This window comes from Nelumbo lutea, chromosome 3, assembly GCF_056320005.1.
Source record: "Nelumbo lutea isolate HS-2025 chromosome 3, American lotus-T2T, whole genome shotgun sequence".
Lineage (NCBI taxonomy): Eukaryota > Viridiplantae > Streptophyta > Magnoliopsida > Proteales > Nelumbonaceae > Nelumbo > Nelumbo lutea.
In genome coordinates, this window is record NC_142686.1 from 107391988 (window position 1) to 107407689 (window position 15702).

The 15702-nt window shown below is 38.8% G+C and overlaps 1 protein-coding gene across 2 annotated transcripts in view; it reads left to right on the top strand.

Annotated features, from left to right (window-relative positions):
• The window catches only part of ABH1 (ARM repeat superfamily protein), a 56553-nt gene that overhangs the window by 23323 nt on the left and 17528 nt on the right, over positions 1-15702 (top strand). For both annotated transcript variants that reach the window (XM_088977110.1, XM_088977111.1), the window contains 2 exons: positions 6320-6386; positions 9481-9680. In XM_088977110.1, the coding sequence (XP_088833236.1) occupies positions 6320-6386; positions 9481-9680 (267 nt within the window). The remainder of the gene's footprint in view (positions 1-6319; positions 6387-9480; positions 9681-15702) is intronic.

Genomic DNA, 15702 nt, shown 5'->3' on the forward strand with positions numbered 1-15702 from the left:
TTCTTTTCTTCTTTTCCTAAAACAAAAATAGGGGTTCAGTCCCCTTATTTTTTGAATTTTCTTTTCTTTCTTCTTTTTCTTCTCATAAATATGTTGATTTTCTAGGCATAAACATGAAGTTTATAATTTTCTTGTGAAAATTATGGATAGCTATTAAGGAAAGATGGTTATGGAACCTAGGGAACTACCTAGGATATGTATTTTTCACTTAAGAAAATCCATCTCCTAGGCGACAAGGTGGCCCCCTGTCACCTAGCCTCGCCTTGGTGCCTTGAAAACTATGATTGACAGTTCACCATCTTTGTTTGGGTGGTAACTGTTGTAATTCTTTAATTAATCTAATCAGTGAATGTTACTGTTTCCTATAAAAAAATGCTTACAGCTAAAAATTAAAGAAAAAAGAAAGGGGCAGAGCTCCTGTTTTACTGCTCTAAAATAAAGAGAAAAGAAAGGGGATAGGCTGACAGGGTCCCTGTTTTAATGCCAAAGCAGCGGCAGCAGCAGCAGAAGAGAAGCAGGCGGAGAACATATGCAAACTCTTTTTTTAATCAGCAAATGGAATCCACCAGGTTAATGATAAAATCCAGTACAATTGTTGGATGATTCCAGCCCAGAGTTTTACAAGTTTGCCCAAAACAAAATTGGTCTGTCAACTCCCTGTTTAGCTAGAGCATCAGCAACCTCATTTGCAGATCTTCTCACCAGCTGAAATTTGAATTTAATTGCTTTGCAATGACATCAATTTCCATAAAATTATGCCTGTATTTCCAAGGTGCTGGTTTGATTTGTTTTGCCCAATGAATCACTAGTTTTGAGTCACCTTCAATTTCCAAGCCTCTGAGACTCAGCTGACATGCTAATCGCAATCCTTGTAACAATGCCAAGGTTTCTGCCTTGACAGCATCTCCTAATCCAATTGGACCTGAATACAGCAGTACCATCGAACCTTGGTGATCTCTAATCACTCCTCCAATGCCTACTCTTCCCGTGTTACCCATAGAGCTACCATCAAAGTTCAGCTTCAGCTTATTAGCAGGCTGGAGCTTCCAACGCACCTGCACTTCTTTTGTGTGTCTGTTTGCATTACTTCAGACCAAGATCTAATAATATCATTGACTGACAACACTCTAAAAATCTTCAATGCTTTTACCCAATGTGCAGCTCTCAATAGAGTAGCTTTCATTAGCTCCTCCTTTGTTCCACTTTTCTCACAGAAAGTTCTATTATTCCATTCTTTCCATATTGTCTAAACCAGTGCTGCTCTAAATGCCCTCTACATGATCGTCCCTCTCTTCTCCTTGAGTCTGAGGAAGTTGGTGTTGAATAAACTTACCACTTCTTGTGGGAGAACCCATCTGCAACTGAAGAGAGAACAGACGTATTCCCAAATTCCAAATACAAATGGACAGGAGATTAATAAGTGAATTATGGAAACTTGCTCAGTCTGTGCCTCTGTGGAGGTGTTTATCAAGGAGTTGTTGTTCTCTTGCTTTGAACCGCAAGCTGTTTTTCTCTTGTTCAATCCCTAATTTCCAATGAAACATAAATAAAAAAGTTGCCAAGAAATAGAAAAACATGTTACGATATTTTATATTGATAATGATATATTGTAGCAGGTGTAACTTAAAAATGCAGGATAAGTAGTAAATAGGGAGGTGTGAGGTGATGGTGTTTGTCAATGCGCGGAGAGGCCTGCTAATGGGGCATCTGGGAACATCATTGTGATGTGGTTGAAGCTCGGGAGGCATTTATTAGTCTGCTGGAGTTTTCTCTTTGTTTGTGAGGGGTTGGAATGGTTGAAGCTTGGGAGGTGTTTATAAGTCTGCTGGTGTAGATGGGCCAGTAGATGGCAGTCTTTGAGGGGCATACATGTAATATCAACAAAACAAGGTTCCCTTCTGGGGGATGTGAATTTTGGCAGAGATGTTATCTTAATGCCTTTTAGTGACTTCATGAACAGAATGAGCTTGATTGATTTGCCCTTGCAGGGTGCTGCTTTCACTTGGAGTAATTTCATCTCTATTCCAGCTGTGTCAAGTCTGGATTGTCTCCTTGTTAATGGTGATTGGGTATAGTCATTTCTAGAAATCGTACAAAGAACCTTGCCTCGTTCAACTTCCGATCACTTGCCGCTGCTTCTGCAATTTGGTGAGGTTACCTGAAAACTAGGCCTGTTCAGATTTGAGGTGATCAAAGCCACTGTATTCTATGAGAAGGTGAAAGATTGGTGTGTAGTTGTAGATGCCTCAGCTAACTTTTGTTCAGAAGTTAAAATTTGTCAAGAACAAAATAAGGAGTGGAGCACTAATGCTTTTGGGAGTCTGTAGTTGCGCAAGGAAAGGATATTCGATACAGTCTCAGAGCTAGATGGGAAGGGAGTTTAAAGTAGTTCAGAGGAGAATCTTTATAGGAGGCTAGTGGCTTGGAATGAGTTCTGCAGGCAATGTTGTATAGAAGTGCCCTTGTGTAAAAAATCTATGGTGTTATGGTTGATATGAGGGGATAAGAACACCATATTTTTCCATCTAAGGGCTAGTGCAAGGAGAAGGTAGAACTTACTTCAATGATCAATCAAGGCCAATGGCAGGTTGTTGGACTCTTGAGAAGAGGTAATAAATGGGATTATCTCTTATTACAAGGATCTATATGCAGAAGGGAAGGTAATCAGACCACAGTTAGGTGGTGTTATTTTTTATCAGCTTGGAGATGTGGGCAGCATTACATGAGCTCAATGGGGACAAAGCCCTAGGCCCTAATGGATTCCCAATAGGGTTCTACACCTAGTGTTGGGATTTTTTTGAAGGCCTATTTGCTATTCACAGTGAAAGATTTTTAGAGAAGTGATGATCTCTAAAAGTGTCTGGAATTGCTGACCTCAAGGAGCAAAATCTAATTTCATCTCCCTAATCCCTAAAATGGCTGGAGTTGCTGACCTCAAAGATTTCTGCCCAATCAGCCTCATAGGAAGTTTTTATAATTTCATCTCTAAGCTGTTGTAAACCCGTTTGAGAACAGTCTTAGGGACCGAGGAAAGCAGCTTGGCACCTTGGAACTATACACATGCTTTGAGGGAAATTGATCTCCTAGCAAAGAGGATTAATCCTAAGTTCAACTGGGTAAGAAGAACTGCAAATGGGATAGCGGCTGTATTAGCAAAACAGGGAGTTGAAAAACCTCTTTTAGTTTGGGCAAGATTTTAATCCGATGTAACTAGGGCTGGTGGGAATTTTCTGACAGTTGTACTAAGTTTGACTTAATTAATTAATGAAATTCTTTTGCTGTTAAAAAGGATTTATATTTTTTGTGTGGCGTAGAACAATTTCTGTTGCCTTTGTGGTGTAGATTCCAAATCTGTTCACTATCTGTTGCTCCATTTCTCATTTACTTTTCGGATTTGGTGCCCCACTTTTTTCAGCTGTTCTAGGTGCATTGGACTTTCTGTGTTACTTTGGCTGAGGTGTTTGCCAGAGAGGGATGTTTCTCTGGAATTGTTTTCCATTTGCAATCTGCTAGGCAGTGTGGAAGGAGTAGAACTGCAGAATTTTTAAATCTAAATGAACTCCAGTTGAAAATGTCATCAGTAAGGTGGAGCGGAACTTGAAGAGATGGGCTAGTGTTTCAAGGCTTTTGGATGGAACTCTAGCCAAGTTTTTTACTGAAAACTGGATTGCTATCATTTTTAGATTCTCTGTATTGTGAGCTGAATGTAAATGTTTCTATGCATATATAAGCACAATTTTTGTATATGTTAAGGGCTTATCACCCTTCTATAGTCATTTTAGTTGTCTAGACTCTAGACAAGTGCTTAAAATATTTTTTTTTGATGAATGGACAAGTGCTTAAAATATTACTACGGTTGATCCTTTTGGGTGCTTCAGCTATTTGTTAAGAGGTGTGCTTCCTAAAAGTTCTTCCTTCCTCTTGGTGATTTCTTATCTCTTTTGTTTGTGCCTCCTGGTTTTAATAAAATTTTCCTTTGCTTTAAAAAAATAATGTTACACTAAACTGTTATACAAGTACTAAACCCGATCTAGGCAATTTAGGACAATCCTGGATTGGAGGAGGTATCAGAAACATGCTGGAGGCACCATTCTGGTTTACTTGGTTTCTATTGGAGAAGGTGATTCTGTGAAGGCTGAGGTAATACTTTTAAATATGGGAGTGCTTACTGTATGTCTGGAATTTGGTCCATTGGGAGTGGAAGGTGATTTACAAGAGGCCATTGTGTCGATGAAAGCAGGAGATGATGGGCCTTGGGTCCTAAAACACCCCACTAGAGAGTCTAGATATTTGATCCAAATAAAAAAATCCATAAAATTATGAAACCAGCATTACAACTTTATGCATTAACTTAGCAGCCTCGGTTGGCTGCTCCATTTAGTACTTAGTAGTATGAAAAAGCAGATTCTTTGGTCTCTAGTTGCTTCCATCGGATCATAATTGTCAAGGCGACCATGGGGCGCCTAGGTGCCGCTATATAATCATATTCATATATATTAATGATAGGTTCGGCTGTTAAAAACTGAAGTGAGAAGTGAGAACAATGACTGAATCAGTGAAGGGAGGAGAGGAGTATAGGGCGGAGCCCGTTTTTTCAAAAAAAAAGCGAAGGACTGAGGAGTATAGGGGCGGGGCCCCTGTTTTTTTGAAAAAAAATGAAAAAATGTCTGAGCTGAGAAGAGAAAACTCTGGACTGATTCGACTGAAATCTGGAAAAGAGAAAGAAGAAAAAGAAGAAATAAGAAGAAGATGACTGAATCAGTGAAGGGAGGAGAGGAGTATAGGGCGGAGCCCCTGTTTTTTCAAAAAAAAAAGCGAAGGATTGAGGAGTATAGGGGCGGAGCCCCTGTTTTTTTATAAGAACAAAAAAGAAAAAATGTCTGAGCTGAGAAGAGAGAACTCTGGACTGATTCGACTGAAATCTGGAAAAGAGAAAGAAGAAGAAGATGAGTGCAGAAAGGGAGGAAAGGAGCCCCCGTTTTTTCGAAAAAAAAAGGAAAAAATGTCTGAGGTGCGATGGAGTTCGGCTGGGGCTTGAATCCTTCGGTTCTCCTCCTCTCCAATCGAACCAAAAAAAACCCTTATGACATAAAGAAAAAAAGGCTGTATACTTGGTCTTAATACTAAAATGATATCACGTAATCAGATTTATTTTAAAAGAATAAAACATCCAATAAAATATCAAAACAATAAATTTAAAAAAATATCAAAACAATAAATTAAAAAAATAGTTTTTTAGATGAATGTAGGCACCTAATATGCAAAACTTGTGGCGTTTGGGCAAGGCGACCATGAAAAACCGCCTAGGTGCCGCCTTGACAACTATGCATCAGATCCTGATGGAATTGTTGGCCTTCTCCACCCACAAAATGAAATGTATGTGATGTGTTTCAGTGTTTATACAAACTGGATAAAGTTAATAGACACCATCATATTTAATTTTGAACTTGCATATGCATATTTCAGTTATGCAAAAAATGAAAGGATAACTTTGGGAATAAGTTGAGTCTAGTGCCTTGTACACCTCTCACTTTTAGTAAGGTTTTTTTAAGCACTCTTGCTGCACGACGTTACTTGGACACTTTGTTGTGCACTTCAGACTTCTCAGAGGCCACACCATAGCTATTCAGACATATGGTTGTGTGAAGCATCAGTTTAATGAAATATTTACCATATTTAAATATGGATAAAACCTTTTCAAAAAGAAAGATTATCCATGGCTATCCAACTGTTGTTAGTAGGAAAGCAATGTCCACTCTTGTTCTGCTTTTGGATTCCTGTTTTAACGAACTTTTTTATCATAACTTGGTCTCTCCACCAACCATTATCCATAAAAAAAAACCTAGTTCTCCATTGCTGACCTGAAATCATTGATTTAAATACACTATATACTTTTATTGTTGCAAATGGTGCATGTATAATGGCTTATCATTATTGTGTCATTCATTAAGGTGAACTGAGAGTTTTTGTCAGACAAATAAGTACCCTTTAAGTTTTTATACAGTTATTTTCTGTCAGATATGTTTTGCAATTAAAATTTGATTTTTTTATTTCTTGCTTAACATTTCATCATTATCATCATCATCTAAGCCTTATCCCAACTATATGGGGTTGACTACATGAATCTTGTTTTGCTATTCCATTAGTGTCATATCCATTGTTAAATTTGAGCACCCAAATCGTTTCTTAATACCTCACCTACGTCTTTTTTGGTCTGCAGCTGGCTTTTCTAGCCCTTCAACTTGCAACAGATCGCTTTTTGTTTAACATATAATTTATTTATTTATTCTTTTTGTGATTGGTTTTTTTCTCTTACCAGGACTTTTTAGAAGATTTATGGGATCGAATACAAGCTTTATCCAGCAATGGATGGAAGCCTGATAGTGGTACGATTTTGTTGTTGTTTTGCCTTCTGTTTTGATCAATGTTGTTGTGTTACCTTTTTTATTATGTTTTGTTTTATCTTTAGCAATGATGGTTGCTTCTTTTTGGCTCTATGTTATCTGTTTGTTATATTTGTAGACCATGTGGGAAGTTTTACCATTTATATAGCTGAAAAAGTTTGCAAGGATATTTTCTTTTTTATTTTGGGAATTTCTGTTATCTTTGTGTCTATCTGTGCGTACTCTCTTTGTTTAAGTCCTTAGTCTTATAGTTCTTTACACCATAATTGTTGACATCTTTAATATTTGAGGTAGAAATTAGAGAAAAACTATGGTTGCTGTACTGTATTTTGCTGTGAGTAAATAACTTGCCAGTAGAAATTATGATACCATTCAGGATACGATTCAATTAAACCCTCTTGTGATTTACAATATGATTACGATTTTCAGAAATTGGTGAAAAGAGCATGGTTTTTTCTTGCCACCCTCAAGTTTTGGAAAGAATAAAAGAGTTGTATTGAATGTATGATAGAGAAATATTTTTCAAAAAAGGGTATGATAGGGAAATCACTATTAGAGAGTTGTGGTCTGGGCCTGGCCCAAGCTAGGTTTTGCACCATATATAATGGGCTGCTAAACACAGTCCCTGGCCTGCCGGGCTTTTTGGCCTACAATATATATTAATCCAGGCCTGACAAAGAAGAATCTGATAAGCTACACAGGAAAACTGAGCTACTTCGAGGGAGCTCTTCCTCCTAAGAAAGAAGATAAAAAGAAGGAAAAGAATTCTGGTAATGTTTTCTGCTCTTCCTCAGACTTTCACAGAGATATTTATACTACTCCTCATGCATATCAGCCTGATTTACCCACACATGGGGGTGGGTGGGTGGATTAGTTATGTTGACATGTCTTCCTGGAGTAGACAAATTTGATAGGGGGTGCCACACGAGATATCTTTGGTAGACTGCCTGGCTGAACCCTCAGAACCTGAGATGGCTGGATCGGGGTTCTATCAGAATCACTCTTGAAGGTCCACACTCAAGACAGGCATGAAAGCCTGTGAACTTGGGGTTATTCCAGTTGATTCGACTAGCTCATGTGTGACCTGTATGGGATTCTTTCAATAAAATGAATCAAAGGTTTGATTTGATATCGTGATATCAATGTTTTGAAGAGATTGAAAAAAATCTTTTAGGCTTATTTAAATCTGAATTTTTTTCTTCGGTAGCAATTATTTCTATGTTTAGCTGCATTTATTAGGAAGGCAATTGTGTTGTAGATTTGAAAGAGATTTGAAGTTCATCTATAGATGTCATCGTAAACAGACTTTTGAGAAATCTGTCTCTGCTGACTCCATTTAATTGAATATTATAACAGGTATATCATTTAATTGTATATTATTATTAAAAAATCTTTTAGTCTTATTTAAATTTCTTATTGAAGTGTTGTTCCATTGCTGAATCACCACCACCTATGACCTAGAGCAACCTGTTCAAACAATTTCATAAACCCATTACTTAACATACAGTACTTGTTTCCCTTGGATATTTCTTGGGAACCTCTTACTTTGTTTTCTAGTTAAGTTATCAGCCATTTGTCCACTAGTTCTACATTAAATCTGTGTGGAAGAAATCCAGCTACAACTAAACTGTGCACATTTAAAAATTGTAATGTCATTGCAGTATAGAATTCTTTGGCAGATTGCCAATGATGGAGATATGTATTCTTTGTCTAACATTGGGTTTGAATTCTTTAGAACTGTTTTTTTCCTAGAAAAAAGGAAAAACTGCTAAAGCTTACATTGAAGTTTCAATTTTGTTAGTCATTTTGCCTCTTCAAATTCAGAAATTGTGCAAAACAATGTAGAAAATCCAAGTAAAATTGGCAAATATTTAAATCTATTAGAAAACTATAAAGTATATTTATGAAACTTTAGTAAATCTTAAGTGACGTATATTATACACTAAAACATAAATGGACGAGGATAGTATATTGTATGATTGTTCTAAAGAGTTAATTGTTTTCAAGTTAAATACTGAACCAAAAAAATCTAGTTGAGGTTTGTTGATTTGAAGATCAGAATCAATAATTTTAAATACCACTTCTTAAATTTATGGAAACACGTGATTCCAGAATTTTCTGTGCTGCATGATTGTGCAATATTTTGACATATGTATGTTTGTGCATACATAGTTTGGAATTTTCTGATTCAGGAAGTTTTGTTTCACCTGTTGGGAAAATTGGGAAATTTCTAGAAAATTTGTATGCGTTGGTAAAACTGTGAACACTGTTTAGAACCCTTCATTTTTTTTAATGTTTCTATATTGATTTAAACCAAAACTCATATGAATATTTTTTCCATTTCTTATGGAAATTGCATTTATGATTTATGGTGTTACCTACATTTTGTCAATGTATATTGCTTGAGTGATATGATTTATGGTAAAACATGTATGTATATATGTTAACATACATGTAAAAAAGTGGAGTAGCGGTAAAATTGGTTCACGGGAGAGCTTTATAATGCAATGTTGTCAGACTTTGGATGAAGAAAAATTTTGGTCACTGGGTCACCAGTTGAGTGGTTAAACCATCCAATTGATTTTTTGGCTCTCGAATAAAATATTAGAAGCTATTTTAAATCAAAATGAGCATAAAACAATAAATATTACAGGTTACAACAGCAATTGACACATGTTTTGGCTGCTGGTTCCTTGTTTGAATGGTCTGACCATCATTCACGGAGATTCCAAAGTAGTGGTGGACTGGTTAATGAAAGGGGAAGGAGTCTCTTGGCATCTGAGGAATGGCCTTAGGAGGTTCAAATGGCTTTCTAGGGACATGTTCATTCAAGTCCTATGGGTCAGAAGATCTGCCAACTGTTTGGCAGAGTCTTGCTAAGCAAGGAGTACAAAGGCAGTCTATGTTTTGGGATCAGTTGTAATTCTTAGGGTTTAAACACACGGTGTCTATTTGTATCCTTTGCAACTTCTTGTTGTGCTTCATTATTTATTAATGAATTCATTTTCTAGTTCCATTATCTATTTGAGCTGTATTGATATAATTTAATATGAAACCTTTCCTTCTGTTTTCCTAGTTCCCAGACCTCACCTTTCGTTTGAAGCTCAGTTGGTTGGTGGGAAGTCTCATGATTTTGCTCCTATCAGCTGTCCTGACCATCCTCAGCCCCCTTCTACACTTTCTGGGATTACCTGTGGCAAACAAAGGCATGAAGCTGAATTGAAGTATCCCCGAAGACTTCGCAGGCTTAATATATTTCCTGCAAGCAAAACTGAGGTAATTGCCTGGGCAAAGATCTTGAGCATTTGTTGTTTGTTGTTGAAAGAAAGACTTGCATGATTCTACATTTTAACATTCGAATGCTTAGGTGGTTTATTATGTGCTTTATGATTTGATCTTTGGAGTCTCACACTGTTTTTGGAAAGTTAGCTAGAATCGTTCTAGCCCTCAAGTTCTCATATTTATGATGGCTTTCCACTTGAGCTGCTCTAGTCTTCTTTGAGCACATCATTATGGACATTTATAATGTGAATATAAGAATGAAGTTGTCTTAGTTTTGACATTACCCAAGCATTTTATCTTTTCTTTTTCAAAAATCTTGTGTCGGAATCCTTTTTCTTCCAAATCTTATGATTTTTTTTTTGAATCCTACAACTTGATTCGTGAATATTATGATTTGTGCAATGCATGTGATTTTAATCACTTCAATTAAGAATTAACTCTCTACCTTCGGGTAAAAGAGTCATATTTTTCACTTTGTAGTTTTGTCAAAGAAGATTTATTTTTAAATCCCTGCCCAGAACATGTTTATTTTCCTTCATATATTCATATGTAGGATAAAGAGCCTTTTTTTCTAATCGACTGTAGAATTTTGTATTAAATGCCTTAGAGGAAATTCCCTTACGTGTCCAGACTAGGCAGCAGGGATGATACATACGAACTGCATAAATTTGACCGTACAATAAAGAAGAAAATCAATCTTTCTGAATTACAAAAGAACCTCAGGCCCATGCATTCCCCAATTACATCCTTGTATGGTGTTAGCTATTCTAGGGATCCACCTGGTTTGAAAGGGTTTGGCCTCCTTAGCTAAATCTCTATACTTTTAGGGTGACTCCTGCTCTGAAATAAGCCAAGAAAGTACAGAGAAGTATGGAGACACACGATGCAGAATTCTGAATTCCAGCGCCCCCTCCAACTAGCCCTCTCCCCCCCTATAAACCACATCCTTTCTGTGAATTTTGTAATCTGAAGAGCTATACTTGAAGTAGCAAGGAGGAGAAGAGAACCACAAAACTGAAGAGAATGTCGAACTGTACTAGCCAGTCGACCAGTCTTTTATTTATAGGTGAATATAGTACAAGGTACAAGAAATTACTGGGATGCCCCTGATTAGTGATGGGACACCTAGATGACTTAAATCATTAAACAAGATTAGGCCCATTAACACAGGCCAAGTTACAAGATAAGTTAAACATAAAACTGGGCTAATAAGAACTCTTATCAACCGAACATCACTCTAACATTCTAACACTCTCCTTCAAGCTAAGCATGGATATCAATCATGTTTAGTTTGCCAAGTATGTCCCTGAACTTTGTTGATGCCAACCCTTTTGTTAATACATCTGCAATCTACATCTCTGATGGAGTATAAGGCACACAGAGTTCTCCTGAAATAATTCTCTCTGACAAAGTGTCGATCAATTTCAATATGTTTTGTCCTGTCATGTTGCACGGGATTGTTGGCAATGTTGATAGCAGTTTTATTATCACAATACAGCTTGAGAGGACCCTCAGTCTTGATACCAAGCTCATTAAGGAGAGTTCTGAGCCATAAGAGTTCAGCAACCCCGTGTGCCATAGCCTGGTATTCTGCTTCTGCACTTGATCTAGCCACAACATTCTGCTTCTTACTGCGCCATGTGACTAGGTTTCCTCCCAAGAATGTACAGTAACCTGAGGTTGATTTTCTATCTCCAACAGACCCAGCCCAATCAGCATCAGTGTAGGCTTCAATTTCAAGTCTATTGTTTTTTCTGAATAGAATTCCTTTCCCTGGGCAAGTCTTCAAGTATCTGAGGATTCTTTCCACTGCTTTCATATGAGGGGCCTTTGGTGAATGCATGAATTGACTGACAACATGCAGTGCATAGGCAATGTCTGGCCGAGTAAGGGATAAGTATATCGGTTTTTCTACCAATTTTTGGTACCTTTCCTTATCACAGTATTCCTCACCCATTGATTCTTGTAATCCATGACTTGGTTCTATTGGAGTGTCTGCTGGCCTGCACCCCATCATGCCTGTTTCCTCTAAGAGATCTAGCACATACTTTCTTTGACATATGTAGATTCATTCTCTTGATCTAGCAACTTCAATCCCAAGAAAGTGTCTCAGATTTCTCAGGTCTTTGATCTCAAATTCTGAAGCTAAGAACTTCTTCAGCCTCTTCATCTCATTCACATCATTTCCAGTAATCACCATATCATCCACATACACAATGAGTGCTATAAGTTTGTCATCCTGTCTCCTTGTAAACAATGTATGATCTGCACTGCTCTGAGTGTACCCTACTTTCTTCATGGCCAAACAAAGTCTCTCAAACCATGCCCGAGGAGATTGCTTCAAACCATATAATGCTTTCCTTAGTTTACATAGCTTCTTTCCAACATCATATCCAGGTGGGGGTTCCATGAATACCTCTTCATGAAGATCACCATTTAGGAAGGCATTTTTCACATCCAGCTGATGAAGTCCCCAAGAGAATTTTGCTGCTAGTGACAGTAGAACCCTGATTATGTTGAGCTTTGCTACTGGGTCCAAGGTTTCCTTGTAGTCAATTCCTTCCTTTTGTGTAAATCCCTTTGCCACAAGTCTGGCCTTGTACCTCTCAATTGACCCATCTTCCCTGTGCTTTACTGTGAATACCCACTTGCACCCAATGGTGCCATTCCCCTCTGGCAGGTCCACCATTTCCCACATCCTTGCTTTCATTAGGGCTTTCATCTCCTCATTCATGGCTTCTTTCCACCTTGAATCAGATGCCGCCTCTGAACACCTGGAAGGGATACATACAGAGGAAAGAGCAGACACAAAGGAATGATAGGCAGGGGATAAGTGTGAGTAAGAAACATAATCAGCTATGGGATGTCGAGTGGTTCAAGAACGAACATGCTTACGGAGAGCAATAGGAAGATCCAAATCGGAATTGAGTGAGTCAGAATTACCTTGGATTGCAGAGACAGATTGATCTGAGTTCAACTGGTTGCCATCATGAGGTTGAGGGGCCTTCTTCCTTCTACTGTATGTAAGTATTTCTTTCTCTTGTTTACTAGAACCTTCAAAAGCATTAGCCGAATCTGGAGAAGTGACTGGCACAGTGGGAGTCTCACTAGGTTGACCCGGAATGTTACAGCTAGTAGTAGTGGAAGGTGATGAAATGGGAACAAAAAAGAAGGGAGAATGAGAACCTTCTTCCAATCCACTACTCTCCCCCTGAAGAGGATTCTGAGAAGACTGGAAATAGGGTTGAGACTCAAAAAAGACTACATCTCTGGTGACATTTTTTCTTGGAGATAGGATCATAACACTTATACCCCTTTTGTGTAGGAGAGTACCCCAAAAATATTCCCTTTGTAGCCTTAGGATCCAGGTTGGTTTTCTTTGGATCCTTCACATGTAGGAAGCATGTACAACCAAAAACCCGTGGGGGAAGAGGAAATTCTGGAAGAGTGGGACACAAAACAGAGAAAGGGGTCTTCATACCCAATACCTTAGATGGCATCCGATTTATCAGGTATGATACAGTGAGAACAGCTTGAGACCAATATTGCTTGGGCACATTGTGCTGGAAAAGAAGGGCTCGAGTTGTCTCCAATAGGTGCCTGTTCTTGTGCTCAGCAACCCCATTTTGCTGAGGGGTGTAAGCACATGATGATTGATGTAACATGTCTGCATCTTCCATGAATGAGTTCAGGGATCTTTCAAAGTATTCAACTACATTGTCTGAACGGAATTGCTTGATCTTTTTATCAAATTGTGTTTCAACCATCTTGCAAAACATCATAGTTATCCGAGGAACTTCATCTCGTCCTTTCAACCGATAAATCCAAGTGCACCGAGAATAATGGTCAATAAAACTGATAAAGTAACGGAAGCCATCAATGGAAACAATGAGTGAAGGACCCCAAACATCAGAATGAACCAAATCAAAAGGGGCTTGAATTTCATTACTAGAAATTGGATACATTGATCTACATTGTTTTGACATTTGGCACACATCACAAATTAAACTCTGACTCGGAATGCCTTTACATAATTCGGGAAACAACATTGCTAAAGAAGAAAATGACAAATGACCTAGCCTAGCATGCCACAAGTGCAGCCTAGCTATTGACTCCACACTTTCCGGACTAGTAGTAGAAGCTTGCAAGGCTGAGCTGACATCTTCATCAAAATAGTAGAGGCCTCCATACTCATGACCACTCCCAATCGTTCTCCTCGTCAATCTGTCTTGGAAGACACAATGAGAAGGAAAGAAAGTTATACTGCAGTTCAAATTTTTTGTAAGCTTTGAAACAGACAACAGATTTGAGGTAAGACTAGGAATATGTAGGACTGATTTAAGAGAGAGATCCTTGCTTAGGTCATCCACCCCCTTTCCAGAGATGGTGGAGAGAGACCCATCAGCTACTCTCGTCTTATCCTGGCCAGACAACAAATGATATGTAGAGAACAAGGAGGACATATGTGTCATATGGTCAGTGGCTCTGGAATCAATCACCCAAGAAGTAGAATTAATGGAACTAGTTGCACTAAATGCAGAGGCTGTACCTGATTTGGCAAGAGAGGTGAAAGCTAAAGAGTTGTTCTTTAGACGGGCTAATGCCCGGCTGAGAACCTCTACCTCACTAGCTGTGAAGCCCAAAGTACTTGGTCCAGAGGAGTCGGCAGTCTGCCTTGCAGTGGAAGAGGACACTATTTGAGTACTCTGTGAGTTGTCACTACTGTTGTTGGTGGCAAGATTCCCACTTACTGTGTGGCCCTTATGTTGCCTTTTGTCCTTTCTTAGAGCAGTTGGCTTCAGATGAGGGTACAAGACCCAACATTTCTCCTTTGTGTGTTTCTCACCACCACAATGGGTACACTTGAGGGACTTCTTGTCTGAAAATCTATTCCCCTTGGTGGAGACCAAGGCTGAATGTTCTCCAGGTAGTTCTGTTGACTGTGTCTGGGAGTCAACTTGCATCTCCTTTCTCCTTACTTCTTCATTCTTCACCAGGCAGTAGACATGGTGAAGCTCAGGTAATTCATCTCTCCCTAGAATCTGTGACTTTATACCTTCATATACAGGGTCAAGACTCGCCAGAAACTTGAAGGCTCTGCCCTCCTCAATTTGCTTGTCATGCCTCACCTTATCATTGGCATTTTCCCAATCCAAAATCAAGTGGTGGTCAAGCTCTTCCTAGAGGCCTTCCAGTGTTGCAAAGTAGGTTGCCACGGACATGTCTCCTTGCCTTAGGGCTGCAATGTCTTGGTTCAGCCTATAGATTCTAGCATTGTTCTTTTTCTGGCCATATGTCTTAGATACTTTTTCCCAAATTTTAGCAGTTGTAGGGAAGTGATGAACAGTTTTGGCCACCTTAGGAGTCATAGAGGCCAGCAACCAAGACATGACTGTGGCATTTTCCTTGTGCCACACGGTGTATTCAGGACTGCCAATTTCTGGTTGTTTCTTGTCTCTATACAAATAGCCTGTGAGATCACGAGAGGTAATGAACAGCATTGCAGAGACGGACCACTCTCTGAAGTTATACTCATCCAGTAGTACACTTGTAATCTGCAAACTGTGCAGATTAGGGTTTTCCAGGTTTGAGGACCTTGTGACAGGTCTGTTATCTCTAGAGGAAACTTCACCGGATAGTGAGGACATCTTGACTTCAGTCCAAGAGTTGTTCACAGTACTGTAGGTGGTTCTGTTAAGGACTGGCCGAAGTGGTCACAATGCTGGTAGAAGTGTTCACAGTTCGGGTACAGTAGCAAGTAAAGGTCTGTAGCTGAACCAGTTCATAGTGCTGGTAAAAGTTTAAGGATGCAACTATGTAGTGCAGAAGTAGGGCTGACAACTGACTTGAAGAAAAATCTGTAACTGAAGTTGCCGCAGTTCTGTAAGAGTCTTGCTGATGCACCGAAACTGCAACTGTAGAAGAAGCTAAGTCTTTACCACTTGTTCTGCACAAGTCTTGCTGGAGCACGAAGCTGCAACTGTAGAGGAAGTTCTCCCCCTTTCGGCTAGTGCTA